At 33.0% G+C, this 18498-nt stretch overlaps 1 protein-coding gene across 2 annotated transcripts in view; it reads right to left on the bottom strand.

Annotated features, from left to right (window-relative positions):
• Positions 1-2173: 2173 nt before the first annotated feature.
• LOC105329306 (uncharacterized) overlaps positions 2174-18498 on the bottom strand; it is a 35622-nt gene continuing 19297 nt past the window's right edge. For both annotated transcript variants that reach the window (XM_011430499.4, XM_011430500.4), the window contains 9 exons: positions 15174-15349; positions 12019-12163; positions 11087-11193; positions 10287-10428; positions 8187-9871; positions 7550-7655; positions 5994-6254; positions 5613-5693; positions 2174-3396 (listed from right to left, as the gene is read on the bottom strand). In XM_011430499.4, the coding sequence (XP_011428801.3) occupies positions 3224-3396; positions 5613-5693; positions 5994-6254; positions 7550-7655; positions 8187-9871; positions 10287-10428; positions 11087-11193; positions 12019-12163; positions 15174-15349 (2876 nt within the window). In that variant the 3' untranslated portion in view covers positions 2174-3223. The remainder of the gene's footprint in view (positions 3397-5612; positions 5694-5993; positions 6255-7549; positions 7656-8186; positions 9872-10286; positions 10429-11086; positions 11194-12018; positions 12164-15173; positions 15350-18498) is intronic.

Here is an 18498-nt window from a genome sequence, read left to right on the forward strand (position 1 = left end):
CGACTCCTCCTCCATTATGGCTCTAGTCGACTACCAGGGATCATCACAAACTATAATCTACCGGTACACTACTCGAGGAAATTTTTTTTACAAAAGTTACAGCTTTTCTAGGCAAATAACTTGTGCACAGTATTATCTTTATAGCAATGGCAGTAGAAATAAAAAGAACTAAATTTCACACAAAAATAGCTTTTATTGACATTTCTTACAGAAAGCAATGATAAAATTCCATTTTAAAAAACGATTGTAGGCTATAAAGCCTTAAAATCTTGAAGCAAAATTAGAGCGACCAAAATTTTTTTAATATAAAATGTTAGCTTTACTTTAAAAAAAATGCAGAATTTTGCTATTACCTAAGAAAAAATTAACAATTAAAATATTGTAAATTATTTTTACAACTGTCTAAACAAATGCTGTTATTAAAGAAGTATATAATTGGCAGAAATAATCTCTATTTGTACCAATAAATTTGCTAAGTTGAATGATGAAAACCGTAACACCCACACACAATAGATACACGATGGCTGCCTATCTGCAACTGTTATTCAATCTAACTTAAAAGATCATCTCTTTAACAAAGTTTTGACAGATCCACTTTTTTTAAAAATACATTTCTCAATAACAACCATTTTGCTGAAGTTTTTAATTTGATGAATATGAAAAAAGATATGACATCTAGAAACAGAGAAATAAACAGCGTAAATTTGTATTTACAACAAGTTCTAATAATTCTTGTTGTTCAAATTGACTGAATAAAAGGCACAACATACACAGCCATTAATACAGCAAATACAATGATCAGCTACATAAACATGGATGTTGAATGTATGTATACAAAGCTACACCTTTGTCTGGAATGTGTGATTTTATCCACATATCAGTGGGGGTTCTTATCAAACATATGGAATGTGATTACAAAACAATAGATTTAACAACATCAGGAATGATTTGTCCAACGTCAATCTTGCCTTAAAGTTAATCAACTTTTAATAAGCGGTAGTCTGATCGCTTGCTATACATGTATTACTTTATTCAAATTTTAATATATTTTTTGTTTAAATTAATTTTTTTTTCATTACCAAACCCAATCAGACTCTCAAAAGACAACACAATAAAAACTCAGTAACAAAATCTGCATAAAAATATATCGACTAATTTCCCTGATGAGTTAAAAAACATTTGAACTTCTTTACATGTATGAGCTTCGAACAAAATGAAAATTAATATGGACACAGTTGATACACATACATCATAGGTAAATATATTACACATCTACAAAAAACAATCAACATAACCTCTTACTCTCAATAAAATCTCTACAAATATTAGTGGACGGAAAAATATTCCTGTCTTCCTAATGAAAGCATTTGCACAAAGCCATCTCTTTCTTATATCAACTTTGTGACATAATGCAGATTCTTTCATCTATCAATTACCCCCAAAAAGAAGGAAAAAACCCTAAAAAAACTCAAAAAAAAACTTTCAAGAAATAGTATGGTAATTGAATTTTAAAAAAATCCCACAAAATAATGACCCCACCCCATCGATGTAGGTACAATTCAAACTGATATGTTAAATGAGCATCCAAGATGGGTTTACTATTGTGAAACTTAAAGCATTTTACCTTAACATAATGTAAGACAAGTTATTCATAAATCCTCTCTTATTTGGAAATAAAACCAATTTAAATTATATTAATTTACGGTGTAGTTAGCATAATAAATTGAATCTAAATTTTTTGACAAAAAAGAATACCAAGGAAGTTGCCTAAAGCAGCATGCAGGGGCAATAATTAAGGATAATATAGCATTGTTGTAAAATTATGATGATTTATTCAAAATAAAACCATTTATTCACTAAGACGGATTGCAAAAACATGCAGCAAATGATATGAAAAAAACTTTTGCCTAATTTTTAAAGAGGAGATTATAATTTAAGTATTCTCTTTATGTTTCATTAATTTAACCAGGGATACATATGTTATGCACAAGATATCAAAAGTGCTTACTGGCATGATGTAACATGTACTTATTTATTATATGTAGCAACAATGCAGTTAATAAATGGAGGACCAGTACTAGCAATACATGCAGCATCAATGGACATCATAAAACTGTTTCCAGCTCTCTCTTTTTAAAAATACTTACTGATATCCCTCTATCTATCTATCAAAATGTTTTGTTTGCTTCAAAAATTACTTGATTACTTATAAAAACCTGTTAAAATCATACAGGGACATAATTATTTTGTTAATGCCCCGTTATACGAATAATCAGCACATTTACCTTATTTCATGGAATTTTAGAATGGGCGTCACCTCAACCCCAACAATAAGTGCATGGGATGCACTCTCAAAAATATTTTACAAAATGAAAACCTAGAAGTATCCAAATCTTTAACAATTAAAAATCATGGTTTCCAATGTACATAGTCATTAGAAAAGATTCTATGAAACATGGGCAAAAGAAAAAAAAATCATCCGACTTATTTGTTATCATTAGCTTTTGCAAAATTAAAAGTATTTCATAAAACATATCTTTTTTACAATATTAGTACAAAGTGTCTTGTTTTTGTCTCCCAATTTGGTCAACAACTCTTAAATTGCACAGTGAATGTTAGTAAAATGTTCACGTCAGTCATTTCTCAATAATTGCAAACATTCTGAAAACATTATGCAATGGATAAACCCAGCAATAATATCTAATCTGTGTATAATCATATACACCTATTAAAAAAGCCAAAAACTTGAATCCCAAACGTCTGACCCAGGGTATAAAGCAGGCCCAGGGGACGAAACAACTCCCATTATACATGTCATAGAAAAAAAGAAAAGAAAAACCAATTCTTTACCAAAAAAAAAAATATAGCTATACATTTACTGAAACACGTAAATGTAGATTACAAAAATGATCAGTTCCAAAGGAACCTTGTCAAAAATATTAATCAAACACTCTTTTGTTGTCATGTCAATGTCAAAACAGCCTCGATCTTGAGGCCAAACAACATGTCATTCCATTGACAGCTTGTCAATACGTTACCTACTAAATACATGTCCAAAGTGTGGACAATCGTCGAGTTTGTGTATTTAAAGCTGTGAATAGAACAATATGTAAATTTGTAACAACAATTCAATAGGACTCTTTGAAGTCCACAAAAACATGTGACAGTCACATGCTTATACAAAATTATAACATCTTTTCACCAGACCTTCCCAGAGATAGTCTTAAGACATGGGGTTTTCCAGGTCGAGTTTGTCAAACAACTGGTGCATCTCTTGATTTTCCATGTTGGTCTTCATCTTACTCATCAGCTGCTTGTGCCACATAGAGCAATGGCGGCAGTCTGGCATGACTCTGAATAGTTCCTGGATGCGTTGAATGGGGTCTACTCCTTGTGCTAAAATAATGAAAAAGCAATGACAAGATTTTAAATACCTAGTATAATATTTCAAGATTGTCTAATATCATAATCAGTTTCAAAATGATTACATGTGTAAATGTATGTACCGTTATTTAACATAAAATATACATGTATGAAGAAACCTAAGATCATCTGTAAATAAGCTAGTATTCTAAGGTTTTTGTGTGTGTGTGTATATATATATATTGTCAGCAATTTTTTATTGTGAGAATTATTATTTATAACCAGAATTTGATTTTCCAGCAGTGTATTTTTAGATTGTGTCATAATAGAACTCGATCATTATCGTTAATCAGACAACATGGCTGCATGACTGCTTTGGTAATAAAAGTCTCTCTACATTTGAGAAATAACCTATTTACTTATACTAGTATGTATCTAAACAATAGCTACTCCTTCACTGTCATTGAAATGCCAGTGAGATATACTGGTAGTTGTTGTCTTGATCGACCAAAATTTGCTCGCCTGCGTTTTTTCCAAGTAGACAAGTGTTTACCCTTAGTAATTCATTGTATTGGACACATCCCAAAGGCCTAACATTTTATAGAATGAAGCCATCTTGTACAGCCTAGCCTTGCAATCAGTTTGTCTGCTAGATTCTCATAGATATAGAGATTTTTTGACAAATTTTTTTAGCATCTTTACTACTGGACTATTAAAGTCCCACCCATACATTAGATTGCTACAAGAATCTGATCTGACCTGATAGGCCAGGGGTCATTTTATATTGACCATTTTGATATCCATGTTATGATGTAAATTTTTGCCAATCATTCAAAACTTGATATTTTTTGCTAGCTTTAATCTCTAGGTTTAAACTTGTTCAGTGAGAAAGCAAATGCAGAAAAAAGCTTCAGTAAGGAAATGGTAATCTGGAATGACTAAACTTGTCAGTGTCTGCAATTAATACTACTGGGTAATCCCACCCTTGTAGCAAAGGATTCAACACTTGCATTAATTTTTTTTTTGCTTACAAAACTTCAACAGAACTTTCACTTTTATCTTCTCCCATTATTTTTTTTTAACATCCAAAGAAGACATTAGATCCGTTTAAATTTGTTACTTCTGAAAGGTTATTTGGACAGGACCTTCTTTTCATTGTGTAGCGATCTACTTATAAGCAGATCAAACAATCTGATTTTAATCTGATTCAGTGGTTGCAGATATGAAGATTCAAAGGTAAAAAGTAATATGACATAAAATGGCTCCGTAGATGCTTAATTATAGTATACCTCATTATAATAATTCTATATAACACATTATTTGATTGGTTCTAGACAATCATGTGCCAGTGCAACAAAAACTTCATATATCCTTATCATCATCATATTTTTCGTCATATTCCATCCCTTCGGAATTTTCATTCCATGCATATGAAAAATTCTGCAATGTATCAACATACGATGTCTTCAACAGGTGAATTCTAAAATTTTATCGGATTAGAGCTTATATCGATGATTTAAATCCTTTATATATCAGAAAACTAAAATATGAAGACACCTGTTAACATTCAGTCGGTTTTTGCTTCATAAGAGTTGAAAAATGAATAGAATGAGATGCATTCTGTTTTATCACCTGGCCTTCAATATGATAAACAAATTATTGCATGATTATGAGGGAGATATGAAGAATAATTCCTCCAGAAAAATCATATTTCCCTTGGGGAATATCATTTTTCTAGGGGGAATAACTCTTCATATCTCCCTCACAATCATGGAATAAGTGTATATTACCGAATATCCGGTAAATTTCGCGATATTCTAATTTTTGCTTATTTACCGAACTCTTTTAAACCTCAAATAATTGAATACAGAATGCAGAAATAATATCCTATATCGTTTTCTATAAGAATTTTTTAATCGCAAAAAATGACTGACGCATATTAAAAATGTTACAGATTTTCCCCATGTGACACATGAAATAAACTGGATATACGGTATACATACTTTGATCACAGGTGTCTTGTAAAAAATATTATTCCTAGGTACATCAGTAAGATGTATGTCTTGTGCAAATAAGGAATGAATGTTTTACTGTCCAGTAATGTAGATTTCAGCATTGTCAGTTTTATAGAGCTATGAATCACAATCTGTTTTCTTAAGAAATAAAGGAGAAAATACTTGGTAGGTGTAAATATAATACATGTTCAATAAACCGCATTGCCTGCTCTCAGTCTAGAATTTTTTACTTACCTATCAGCTGTGCTTGGAAGATGTGAATCATCTTTTGTCTGAGTGATTCCAAAGTGGCAGGATCTCTCAAGTTTGTAATATCTAATGTAAAAATAAATTTTTACAACACGTTAAAATTTTATTTGAATTTCTGTGCCAAGAAATCTTATCTGTACGCATGTATACTAGTTCAATGTAAGAATAGTAAAAATTGATAGCTTTTGATATTATCCCCTAAGAAATTGAGATGGTTAATGTATGATTTTCTTATCTTAAAATAACTTTAAAATAATAAAGTAAAACTTAATGTAAAAAATTTCATCAAAATATCTAACGTAGATATAATTAGACTTCCTTTTGTTAATTATTTGTTAATTGGAGTGAGACAATAGATAAACTCACCAGTGCTTAGGAAAGTTATGACTGACAGGAAAGTTTCCTCCATAGGTGTCAAGTTGAGTCGGTTCAGATGTTCCCCGCACTGGAGCAGGCGAAGCTTGAAGAAGTACATGGGGTTGTTCGGGGACAAGGTCCAGTTCCAGAAATACTGAAATCTCTTCTGCTCTTTGTCATAGTAATTGTTGGCAGACAAAATGATGGCGATATGAAAGCTGTTCATGACACACAGCTCAGCCGCATCCTCACTGTTGATACTGTCAAAGCCTGAAGGATATACACGTACATATAAATTGTCAGACACCTAAGGTGAACCCTTTTGGGAAAGATACACTATTAAGAGGATATCTTAAGACATGGATTGTTAGGAAGTTTGTAATGGCATATCATTTATTCAATTAACTAATTTCTTCATTTTTTTTATTTATTATATGAGGTTTTATTTAAAACTGTGGGTTAAAGAATATATATTTACATCTAGTATTTTTTTCTCTATTTCCTCTATTTCTTATGATAACTGATACGGTAATTTATTCTTTAGTACAGAATCTCATATAAGTATATTTTTAAAGCTTCATTCTTGAGTCTTAACCATAGGCTCCAGCTAGAGGCTAAAAAATCTAAAATATTGTTAGGACCTCTCCCTTCCTTCCCTGAAATCTTGCAACCAAGGACTTTTCAAAGTCTATAATTTTGGTGCATAACTTCAAGATCTTCCTAAATATATGTACAATTCCAATCCATGCAACATTTGCTTGACAAATTGAGGAGAGAGCATGACCTAATATTGAAAAGGTGCAAAACTCTAATGATAGCTAATAACTTCCCTGAAATTTGTTCAATTTCAATACATGTATTGCTTTAGACATTTTTATTAATGGATTAGCTTGACAAGAGCTATGCCATCTCAAAAATTGCACAGTGTTAATTACACGCAGTTACAGAAGAACTAAAGATGCTTAAGTATACCTGTCTTCTCCACTCATCCCCCACCCCAGGGCCAGACAAAAATCCTTCCTTCAGGAAAATTGGTATACTGCCTTAATTATTTCCTCTCTAAATTTGCATTCAAAATATCAAAAGAGCCGAATTCAGGCCTTGTTTATCTTTTTACATTTGGCTCAAACCTAAAGTCAGCATACCTAACCTTGGGGTCAAGAAATTTACAATTTAAGAAGACCGTTTAATGGCCTTCCTAAATATGCACTCAGTTTCTATTTAACTTAACCAGATATCAACGTCTTGAAAGTTGTAATGAAAATGCATTAAAATATACAACTTTTTTAATGTTATACAGTTAAACCACTGACTGATACTGTAACCAGTTTTCATTGTTCTGTCCAAGTCAAGGATTAACCTTTTAGAAATCGCCATCCCTATACTTAAAACCGTATATTCAGCCCTAAAGTCTCTGATCTCAGAAGCATACATTTACTCCCCAAATTCATGACATAAAAAAATCATATGAGGGGAAATACAAGTTTAGTGACTGACAGAAATACATGGATGCTTGGATGGCGGTAGTTTATCTAGCCATCATTGGTAATGTCTGAATGCATTACCTGGAATAGTTTTCACAAAATTCATGAAGCCTGTGATATTTCTGATCACCCGCCGCTGTACATGATTCCAGTGACTTTCTTCCTTCCCAAAAGCAGGCCACTGACCCTTAAAATACAAGGTTACAAAAATTTGTATTAAGCAGAATAAATTAATTCTGGTTTAACGTGGCATTTGATTGGATAGAAAAAATTAGTTAAATTTGTATAACCTGGTTTGCACGTCACAAGACACGTCACAATGCACCAACGTCAAAACCATACTAATCCGCTTGACGTTACGTTTGAATTTTGAACAGATTAATATCATTTTTAAAAGTAAAACGGCTCAATTTGTACTGCAAATTACAGAAAATTAAATTATAAGGAATGAACTCAATACCTATCCAAGTTATACTCGTATAACCTTGGTTGGAGCAATTTACGCTTTTTTATAATCCGCTTTGCGGATTATATAGCGTAAATTGCCCCAACCCAGGTTATACTCATATAACTTGGGTAGACATTGAATTCATTTCTTAAATATTTGTGAGGTTTGTTTACATTACCCTTGTCTTTTACATGGTTGTTTTCTTTCAATGTATGCCAAGAAAAGGGGTCATTTATTATTATACCGACCATTGACAGTCATAATACCTACCTTGAGCACTTCTTGCAAATTCTTTTTGCCCTCATCACAAGTTGTGACAAATTTAGAGTAGCCAGCCATGATATGATTGGTAAAGGCCATCATTTCTTCTGTGGGTGGACCCTGTGTCATCAGTCTTTGTGGCTCATTCCAGTACCTCTGAGATTTCATCATGCTGTAGTTCTCACACTGAAAATCTTTATCATTGCCAGTGAAAAAGCTGCCACCTCCCATACTCTCATAGTGCATGCCAACTGTGTCATGGGATTTCCGCTTCTGACCACAGCTATTTGTGAAGTAAGCGTCGCTCGAGTCATCGCTACTGTCATGATGGCTATGAGGAGAAGATTCAGGGCTGGAGTAGTACTCGGGACCATTCCCTCTATGGAGCTGTAGAGTTTTTATTATTAGATTTCTGTCAAATTCAGCTCTAGAAACAAACCCATCACTGTTTGAATCCTCTTGGAAATTCTGAATGTTATCATCACAGTTCATAAACATCTGATTGATTTTCATCTGACCTTTCATGTCCAAATAAGGCATAACTTTTTCTCCCATCATAGCCCCTGAGGGTGAACCTTGTCCAGCATATGCATTCTGTGGGTAAGGTGTCAGAGGGGTGTAAGCATTGTTGGATGGGGATGGAGGATAATTTGGACTGGCTGCCTGGGGTGAGTTAGCATGGTACTGATTTGAATCTAAAGGAGAGTTCTGATATTGACAGGGAGAATAGGGCGATGGCTGTTGCTGATACTGGGGAGATGGAGGCATGCACTGTGGAGAATGGGGACCATAGGAATGCTCTGGGGACTGCTGGCTGTAATGATTTGGAGATCCATTACCATACTGATAGGTAGGGCTTGGGTAGTTGATTCTGTTAGAACAAACAGAGTGCCCAGGGGACGTGTCAACATTCAGAGGGCTGTAACTATCGCTTTGAAGCATCTGATTGTTGAAGGCATTAATCTGTTGCTTAAACTGCTTTGATGATGGGACAGGAAAATTGGGCACAGATGAATGGGTATCAATCATGCATGACTGCTGCTGTTGCATTGGTGCATTAGGTGTGAAGCTTTGTTCCGATGACTGGACAGCAATGTTCTGGATGGAATTCTTTTTGGGTTCCAGTGGAGTCTGGTCTTGTGAAAGGTAAGCCAAGATGTCATCCATGTCATCCTCCTCATACACTACATTAGTGTTTTGAACAGCTTGACTTTGTACTGGCATAGAATTACTGACAGACATTACTGTCTGAGCTGTTGTAACACTGGATACCATTTGCTGCTGAGCGACAGATTGTGCAATTTCCTGGTGCCAATTGATGTGTGAATTCCTCTGGTTCTGGGGCCAGTCCATATTGTGAGAGGCTGACGATGACCAGCTCTGTGTGTAAGGGACAGCATAAGATTGGGTAGTGTCAGCATAAGAAGGCTTCGCCAAGTTTCCATCTGCGGCGGGGCTGTTGAGAGATGGTGGAGACATTCTTGTGAGATCGCAGTTGGATGGTTCAGCCTTGACCTTTGACAGGTCAAACAAGTTGTCATTGACCTGGTGTCGGGAGGGAGAGGATCCTGGTGAAAAGTTGATGGGGGGTGAGGGAACGGGTGAAATGGAGGGAGATTCTGAAGCATCTGCAGCATTTGCAGAATTGTTTGATTCTGTTGTTTCGGCTTTCTTGGGACGACCCATCTTTATGGCTGAAACAGAGTTAGATAAAGCTGTGTAAGAAATCATGAAATAAATTGTTTTGCTTTTTTAAGTTACAATCAAGCATTAAAAAAATTCATAAATGAAAATGTGTGTTAATCCTTATTGATTAGATCATAATTTTTTCGTTTTATGTAAATTTTTTGTTTTGGAAAAGCAGGAGGATTAGATAAGTTTCATGGATATACACTTATTTTCTTAAATGGTGTTAAACAGAGCACAAAAAAAGGAAAAACAACACATTCACTATTCAGACTTAATCCCACTTACGTAACCCATTAATAACAATACATTGTACACAGGGTCACAAGGGAAGAAATTTTTTCTCAAAATAATTTGTGTATGCTAACCTTATTTTACAATGAAAAATAGAGGTAAATTAAAAATAACAAAACTCTGTCTCACCCTCTCGGGACATTCCAACACTGATGCATTTTTGGTAACGACAGTATCGGCAATTATTTCGGTTCCGTGGGTTGATTGTGCACTTTTTCTCACTTTTGCAAAGGTAACTTTGATTTTCAACTAATCCCCGACGGAAAAATTTCTGCAATTAACAAATATTTGAAAATAAGTTAGTTTCTGAGGTCTGGATAGCTGTCACAATATATTCCCACATATTCAATGAAAGTTTAAAACTATTTCATGATCTTACATGAGTATGTATGCAATATGCACTGGACATTAACTAGCTTAGACAATTTTTTTCCACTAATAGCTAGAAATACTGTTTTTTATTTTATAAAGAACACTACTTGTTATAATTTTTTTTTACTTCACATACTGTAGAAGCAGAAATATTTGTTGATGATTCAATTTCGTTATTTTCATCGGCAGTATTAATACACAAAATTAAATCCATGACGAATTTTTAACCCAAGTATCAACAAATACAAAGAGATTGCGATATGACGAAATTAAATGCCAACCGAATTTTATTTGGTTCAAAAACAACAAAATTTTGACCCAACAAAAATAGGTGCTTAGAACTACAGTATCTTTATTCCATAAAATCTTGTATTTATATGAACACCAGTAGCAAATTCCTTGAATGATTAAAAAAATTGTGAAAAGAATTCATAATTTACTTCAAACTTCATTTTTTTTTTTTGTCAAACAACATAACTTCTTTGCATGAACTTGCATGTGCAGTCATAAGATACAAATTATTTTAGGTAATTCAAACATTTTTTTGAGTTGCGTACCTTGCACCCTTCACATGTGTTCACTCCAAAATGGATACCATTAGCAATATCCCCACAAACTTTACACAAAACTTGGCCATCTGCAGGCTGGACTGTTTCAGGTTTTTCTATAAAATTAAGCCAGTGTTTTCACATGAATCAATAGCATTTACTATATTACATAAAAGGAATTAATAAAATTACTTTATCATTAATAATTACAGCGTGCCCGGCCCTTGGTGGACATAACCACACCTAAACTAGCTGTTATATAGACAATCGTATTGAGTATCCTATATATCATCCATATTGTGTCCTAGACATTTCATATTTCTACAGATTTTACTTGCAAAAAGTAAAATCAAACTGGGAAAGACTACATTGGAAATGTATAGTGGTATGTTGTTGTTTTTTAAACAATGATTTCTCTTAAAGGCTAAACCTATGTGTGCAGGTGATATGTTAAACACAGAATTAACTTTGGATAGCCTAAGTTCTACAACTTTGCTGCCACTTGTAGTTCAATGAGAACTTGTAGGTTTTTTCAACATATGAATGAGTGTTGTTTGATATGAGCATTTTTTTCTATAAATTCAACATAGTAGCATTTATTTTACAAATTTAACATAGCCATTTTAGGAACGATTTTAGAAAAATTTCCTTTGCTTATATATTTATTTGACATACAGATGCATATGAGTTTTTTTTTACTTTTTAAGGCTTATAAGATTTAAGAAGTGGTATTTCATATAATAAAACTATTTGTTTTTTGAAGAAAGAAATGACAGATTTCATTGTGCAAGTTTTGTTTGATTATGGGTGTATTAATAAAGAGGGAAATCATTTTTCAATACATTAATAAGCAAGGATGCCAAAATTTACAAAGAGAAATATACTTAGGTAAAACTGTATACTGTAAGACATTGCCTCAGAGTGAATACAGATAAACTAACCTTTCCTGCACATGCCTGCCATAAGACAGCGTTGGTAGCGACAATACTGACAGCGGATGCGTCCTTGCTTCGCAATGTCACAGTTCCCATTACATTGACAAGTAAAGGTGGGCTCGCCATCTTTTGTGCATCTGATATAAAAGCTCTAAAAGAAAAGTAAATTCTTTATTGTATTTTTAAACTGTCAAATTTTTCCAGTGAAGAAGTGAAGATCTGAGGGAAATTAAAGTTTTCCGGGGTGGTTGTAGTGATTTCCTAGGCATATTTTTAGTAATTTTACACAGTAAATTTATATAAAGAACTATATATGACATAAGTCAAATTTGGCCCCTATAATTCACCATTTTTTAAAGTGTTTCAGGTACATAAACTTGTTGTGTTATTTTTTAAGAGAGTTGACATAAAACATGTTTTTCACCTATTTATTTGATTAATCTGCACTCATTGGCAGTATATGGTGTCAGAGGTGACGCTATATTTATAACCTAATCAAAATCAGTCAGAAATTGACATTTTTCTTTTCTTTTTTCAAATGGGAAATACAGATAGACTCTTTGAACAAGAACGAACTTTTCGTCACTTATTAGTACTGGAGAGATACATCTTTGGTTAAAATATTTTGTTTGTTCAAGCAATCGCCCAAAAATGTTTTTAAAGAAAAACTGCTTGAAAACAAGCCGTTTTTTGGCTAAAAACGCAAAAAAGGTAACCTTTATGATGTCATATTTTTAAATAAAGTGGGCATGCACTTAAATCAAAATGAAACTTATGAAATAACTTCAAATGTATATCTGTACAAATAAAACAAAGAATTACAGTAAAGTGACTATGTTCCGTTAAGGGGGTCGTTTTAGGCTCAAACCATATAATTATAGTCCTTTGAATATTTTTCTTTGGGGGCAGGGACCTCTTTAGATCCTAGCCTGTTTATTCACATGATAAACTGATATTGTTTAATTATAGGAATTTAATTTTCCAAAGCTTGAAATTTTAGTTTTAACTTGAAAGATTTCAAATCTTTCTTTGTTCTGCAGTTGCATTTTAATACCTGAAAAATACTGCAGAAAATACACAGTTATGTCACTATAGTACAGTGGTTCATTGGTCATTTTGACATCTCACCTGGTATCTTGAGAAGAAATATCTAAACAGCTGATTATTTATATAGATTTAAAAAGGTTAAAAGCTTAAAACCCACTAAAAGCTACCGTTAAATCAAAGATTGTGTGAGGACTTTGTAATACTTGTACATGGACAATATAACGCAAACACTGATGATGGGTAACAGTTATCCTTAACTTAGAAAAATGGACTGGAGTCTTGGCTTTTTCGTGACACAGCAGTTAGCAATTCAGCCTTTATAAAAAACTTGTAATACATGTACTTGTATGCATAATGTTTTCATGATTTACCTGCATGATCATTAATGTGTCAATTCTTATTTTGTATTTATTGATTCAATGTTTTTAATAGTTTTGTACACAACAGTAAAAAAAAAAATTGATTAAAAATTTCACTACAAGTCAAGTTTCAACAAGTTGGTTTTAAATGAAAACACGGGGGATTTAATAAGTTTGAAGGATAAACACCAATGATAGTGTCTTTAAAAGCCAAGAAATCGGTCAAATTAAATGCGAAAAAAGCAGGTTACGGCATGCCGTGAAGCTTTTTATCAGACAGCCATGGCGTCCCTAGTGTTAATGTGAGTTTTTGTTCAGGCCTATGGATATATCGATGTTTTTCACCTGACGCTTGGTGTTGCAATCTATAGTTACCACACTCCTAATGTGCACAACCTAACACCATAATTGTCTCAATAGCTATTACCAGTCAACATAGCAGATCCAAATGGGAAAAAAAAACTTTGTAAAAAAAAAAAAATACTCCATTTCATTGATTATTGAAAAGTTATGTTTTGAAGTTTATTAGTTGTTGAGGCTGAGTTAATGGTTGATTGAGTACATTTACTAGACTTCTGAGGGGCACTTACTCTAAGTATATCAGATGTCATTTAAAAGCATATTATATACCTGCAGGTAGATACATGCTGACCTTTTGATATTATACTATAATATAGATACAGGTTTTAATATGACTGGTCTGACGAACTGCAGATCTGAAGCTATACGAGAACATTTGATTCCAGATCACTGGTTCAATAACTGATGACACTTCCCACATATAACCCTATTTTTAAATCGTTCCCTGGTGTTAAATGACCTGAAATCCCCTGAATTTCATAACACTGATACTCTTAGTTTGGGATAGTAATCAACTGTATAAAAATTTCTTTTAGTATGTGTATCAATAAGTCTACAAATAGACAATTACTGTTAGCATACCCATGCCATAACTGTTTCATTTGGGATCACACAAATTAAAAAAAAAATAAGTTTTCTTTCAAGTGCAACACCTATTTTATAATAAACATTTGGTATATTTTCAAAGAACATTATTTGTCCAAAATGCAGTTTATTATGCGATTTCTTTTGAAATTAATGAATACCCACCAATAGCTATTCAAAATGGAAGAATTGACATATATTAAAAGGTCTGAATGATTAATGACTGGAAAACAGCCAAGCACCCCCTGCTTTGAATTATAAGATGCATGATCAGAATATTAAAAAGTCTTAACAAATCCGAACATCAGAAATGAATTAAAGCAGAAACACCCCATTTAATCTTTATGCAAAGAAATAAAAGATATATTTTTGTCAAACCATTTAACTGTGGGGATTTTAATATTTAAAAAATGTATATATGCATTTGAATCCATATAATGATAAATAAATTTAATCTAAAAAGAATTTTTCAAAGTGTATTTAGGTGAAGTTCAATGACTCTTGTACAAAACGGTAAATAAATGTGGAACAATTCTACTGCTGTCATATAAGTTCCAGGAACATATTACTGATAGATGTTAACATAAGGGGAAAATTTATACATTTTCTTGTCCCTAACATGTTGAAAACTACAAGCACACAAAAATGAATATACCTCAGAAAAACTGATCCATGATTAAATATTGCAAGAGTAAAATCAACACCTGATTAAAGTTTCTGCAGTGAAACATAGAAACCGAGAAATCTGAACAATCAAACGCACACATTTGTCACAGTGTTCATGTAGAACACAGCAGGGTAAACAAGTACCTTGCAGGGCAGACAGACGAGAGCCCCAAAGTAGTAGCCACTGGCCCGTTCACCGCAAACTACGCAGATCTTCAAATCCTTGTCCTCCTCAGGGGTACAGTCGTCGGCTCTTTCTAGTTTTATATCAGTGGGGAAAGCCACATCGTCATCTAATCTAGAGGGTAAACCGTACGGTCCTGCAAATGAAGAGGAAAATGTAAAAATAAGACATATTGTATAAAGCTACATTTAATTTTAAAAAATCTGCACAAATAACATATATGAGCAATAAATTCATTAACAAGTAAAAAAAAAACTAAATTCATAACACCGATTACAACATATGTGCAATTATTGATTGTTATATTAATCCAATGGGACATATATAACAAGATCACTGTCAACATTTGCGACAGGAATTTCAAGTGTATTGAATTGTTGTTGTCTTAAGTTCTCCGATCCTCAGCCTCAAAGTATTTTTTTCATCGTAAAAATGTTATTTGTCCATCAAATTTTATAAATGAAATGAGACAAAATGATTTTTTAGGATGTTATCTATGCATTTTACAAAGTTATTGCAAATTTGCCCACAATGGATATATTCTGTTAAATATACAAGTTGAGTTCATTAAGAAATAAAAAAGGTTGTACCAGTGCATCGGTGGCTTGAACCCCTTTACCTACATGTATTTTTAGTAGATCTCCATGGATCCACTAAGCCAAGCATGTTGTTGAGTAACTGATCTTAATACTAACATTAGAAGAAGACAAATTAAATTTGTCTATATAAATGGCAGATTTATTGTACAAATAAAACAAATCTCGTTAATTAAGAGTTATCAAATATAGCTGAAGATTGCAGATTGTTAACGAATTTCTTTCAGAATTATCCTCTGCCAACTTTAACCATTACTTTTAAGATTGATGATTTTACGTACTTAGATTTCCTTCCAATTTTCCCCCAAACATGTGTACATTTAGCCATGTAATTACTCCCCTCTGCAAGTTGTGCAAAGAAATGATAACATACAGTAAAACTTAATTGGTTATAGGAAAATCCTAGAGACCAGTAGGCAATTCATACTTCATTTCATAGTGGACATGCATGTACTTAGTCCAGAGCATCAGTGAATGAGAAATATTAACACTTGATTAAGGTGGCTCACTAACATCTTGAAATGTTTTCTCAAATCAGCAGAAAATTACTTGATTATGATAGATATCATAATGGATAAGAAGTATTTAAGTCAAATAGGCAAAAAATGTGCAATTTTGGATGAAAAATTATATTTTTTAAAATTTAATTCCGTAAACATGATCGAACAAAAGCTCCAGGTGGATTCGAACTCATGATCTGCAGTTCAGAGGCCCGATACTTTAACCACTGAGCTACGATGATATACAACCGAATTGAACGATAAAATCAGTTTAACAAAATATTAAAATCGCCGTCTTGTGACGTAGTGTCTTAAAAAGTATAAGTATGGGTGTAGTGAGGTACCTTAAACAAGAGCTATGCCAAACAGAGAACCCAGTGAACTCATTTCTGTTATGTTTTATATAGCTATTGTTACCTTCTCAAAAATAATTTCATTTTACGTATTTGTAATAACTGGTTTCTTCAGAAAGAATTGATAGATAACTTTGAAAATTAAAAGGGTTTGACCAATTACAATGCTTAAGAAGTACAGTTGAACTTCGATATTTCCAACACTGATATCTCGAATACAATAGATATGTCAAAGTGATTTGTAAGTCCCAACTACTTACTTTTTAAGTATTTTACTCTCGATTTCTTGAATACTCGGATATCTTGAAGTTTTTATAAAGTCCCATCTACTTCGAGATAACGAAGTTTGATTGTATGTGAATTCTAAACAGTCTTGGTATTAACTTGATAATAAAGAGAGCAGGGGTTTGGTATTTTTTTCATCAAAATGACAATTTCTGGCTCACAAACCTTAACATATATGCATCTTTAAACAAAGAATTAAACTAAGGGCATCCATAGGACAGAATCATGAAGAGTAAAGAAATATTTTTTCAGAATAAATGCATTTACAATATAGATATTCATTATCTGGCGACCTCTAGCTGATACTCAAGGTTAGGAGTTTGGTAATTCTATAAGAGATACACAATATACAGGGAAATATTCGTCCCCATTTTATTTTCAACCCTTTCGCCCTTATTGTCAGCTGGCGAATTTAAGTCTGGCCAAATTCCTGTGTCTCGTTATCTCTATTTAAATACAACTTTGTCTGGGTGAATTTAAGATGGGGTGGAACCATATATGTAAGTGAAGAAAAAAATAACCCTGTAAATAGAAACATTATTGAAATGTTTGAATGTACCAAATGAATGATGATTGTAAACAGAACCCAATATACAGTCAAACTTCATTATCTCAAACTAGATGGGACTGTTTAAAAACTTCTAAATATCCGAGTATTCGAGATATCGAAGGGTAAAATACTTAAAAAATAAGGGTAAAAGGGACTTGCAAATCACTTCAACATATACATCGTATTCGAGATATCAGTGTTCGAGATATCGAAGTTCAACTGTATATCATTCCAGGGAATCGAATGATCTTAAAACGCAAACCATCACAGTTTTCACTGCTTGGTATTTCTATCCTTAAAGCATGTTCAGACTTTCGTTTCTTCAAATTTTGGAATTCCCAGTGAGCCATTAGTTTGTTGATAAGGACCCATTAACAACCAAGATACACTACAACTGTTACTCCGTACTTAAATAGGGACTAAATCCAATGACAACATTAGAACATGAGTCGATCTGTCTGCCTCTATAATCAACCTCTGTGGTATTGGTACCGACATGTGAATATTACACTTAACATTGATATTCTATACCAAATTCACTTCACCCAAGCCCTGTTATTTGATCAAACTGGGAAAATCTTATCACTGAAACTAATCAATAAAAACTCAAAACTATTGATACTTTATTCATGGGGTGTGTGAAAGACTTTTAAAGTAAAGTTAAGATTTTGCAATATTTCAACGCAGTCAATCCAGGCGATTGTTAAAAAATATGCAATGTTTTGGTTGACTGACCAGGGATTTGACAGTTATTCAATAAACAGTATAAACATATCAGTGTTAAAAAAATCAAATTGAATGTAAAGAATTTTGAAAAAAAAGGTTTACAGATGAGGTGTAGGTTTTTTTCTCCTGTTTCAATATATGACATCTGTAACCATTTAGGTTTTTGGGCAGAAAAACCAGCCAGCTTCCCTCACTGATATGAGTTCTCCTGCAGAAGTCTTCAGACAATTGATAAGTTTAAGTATATTGACTTCTTTTTTGACACTGGGCTGTTA

The sequence above is a fragment of the Magallana gigas genome, chromosome 6 (assembly GCF_963853765.1).
Source record: "Magallana gigas chromosome 6, xbMagGiga1.1, whole genome shotgun sequence".
Lineage (NCBI taxonomy): Eukaryota > Metazoa > Mollusca > Bivalvia > Ostreida > Ostreidae > Magallana > Magallana gigas.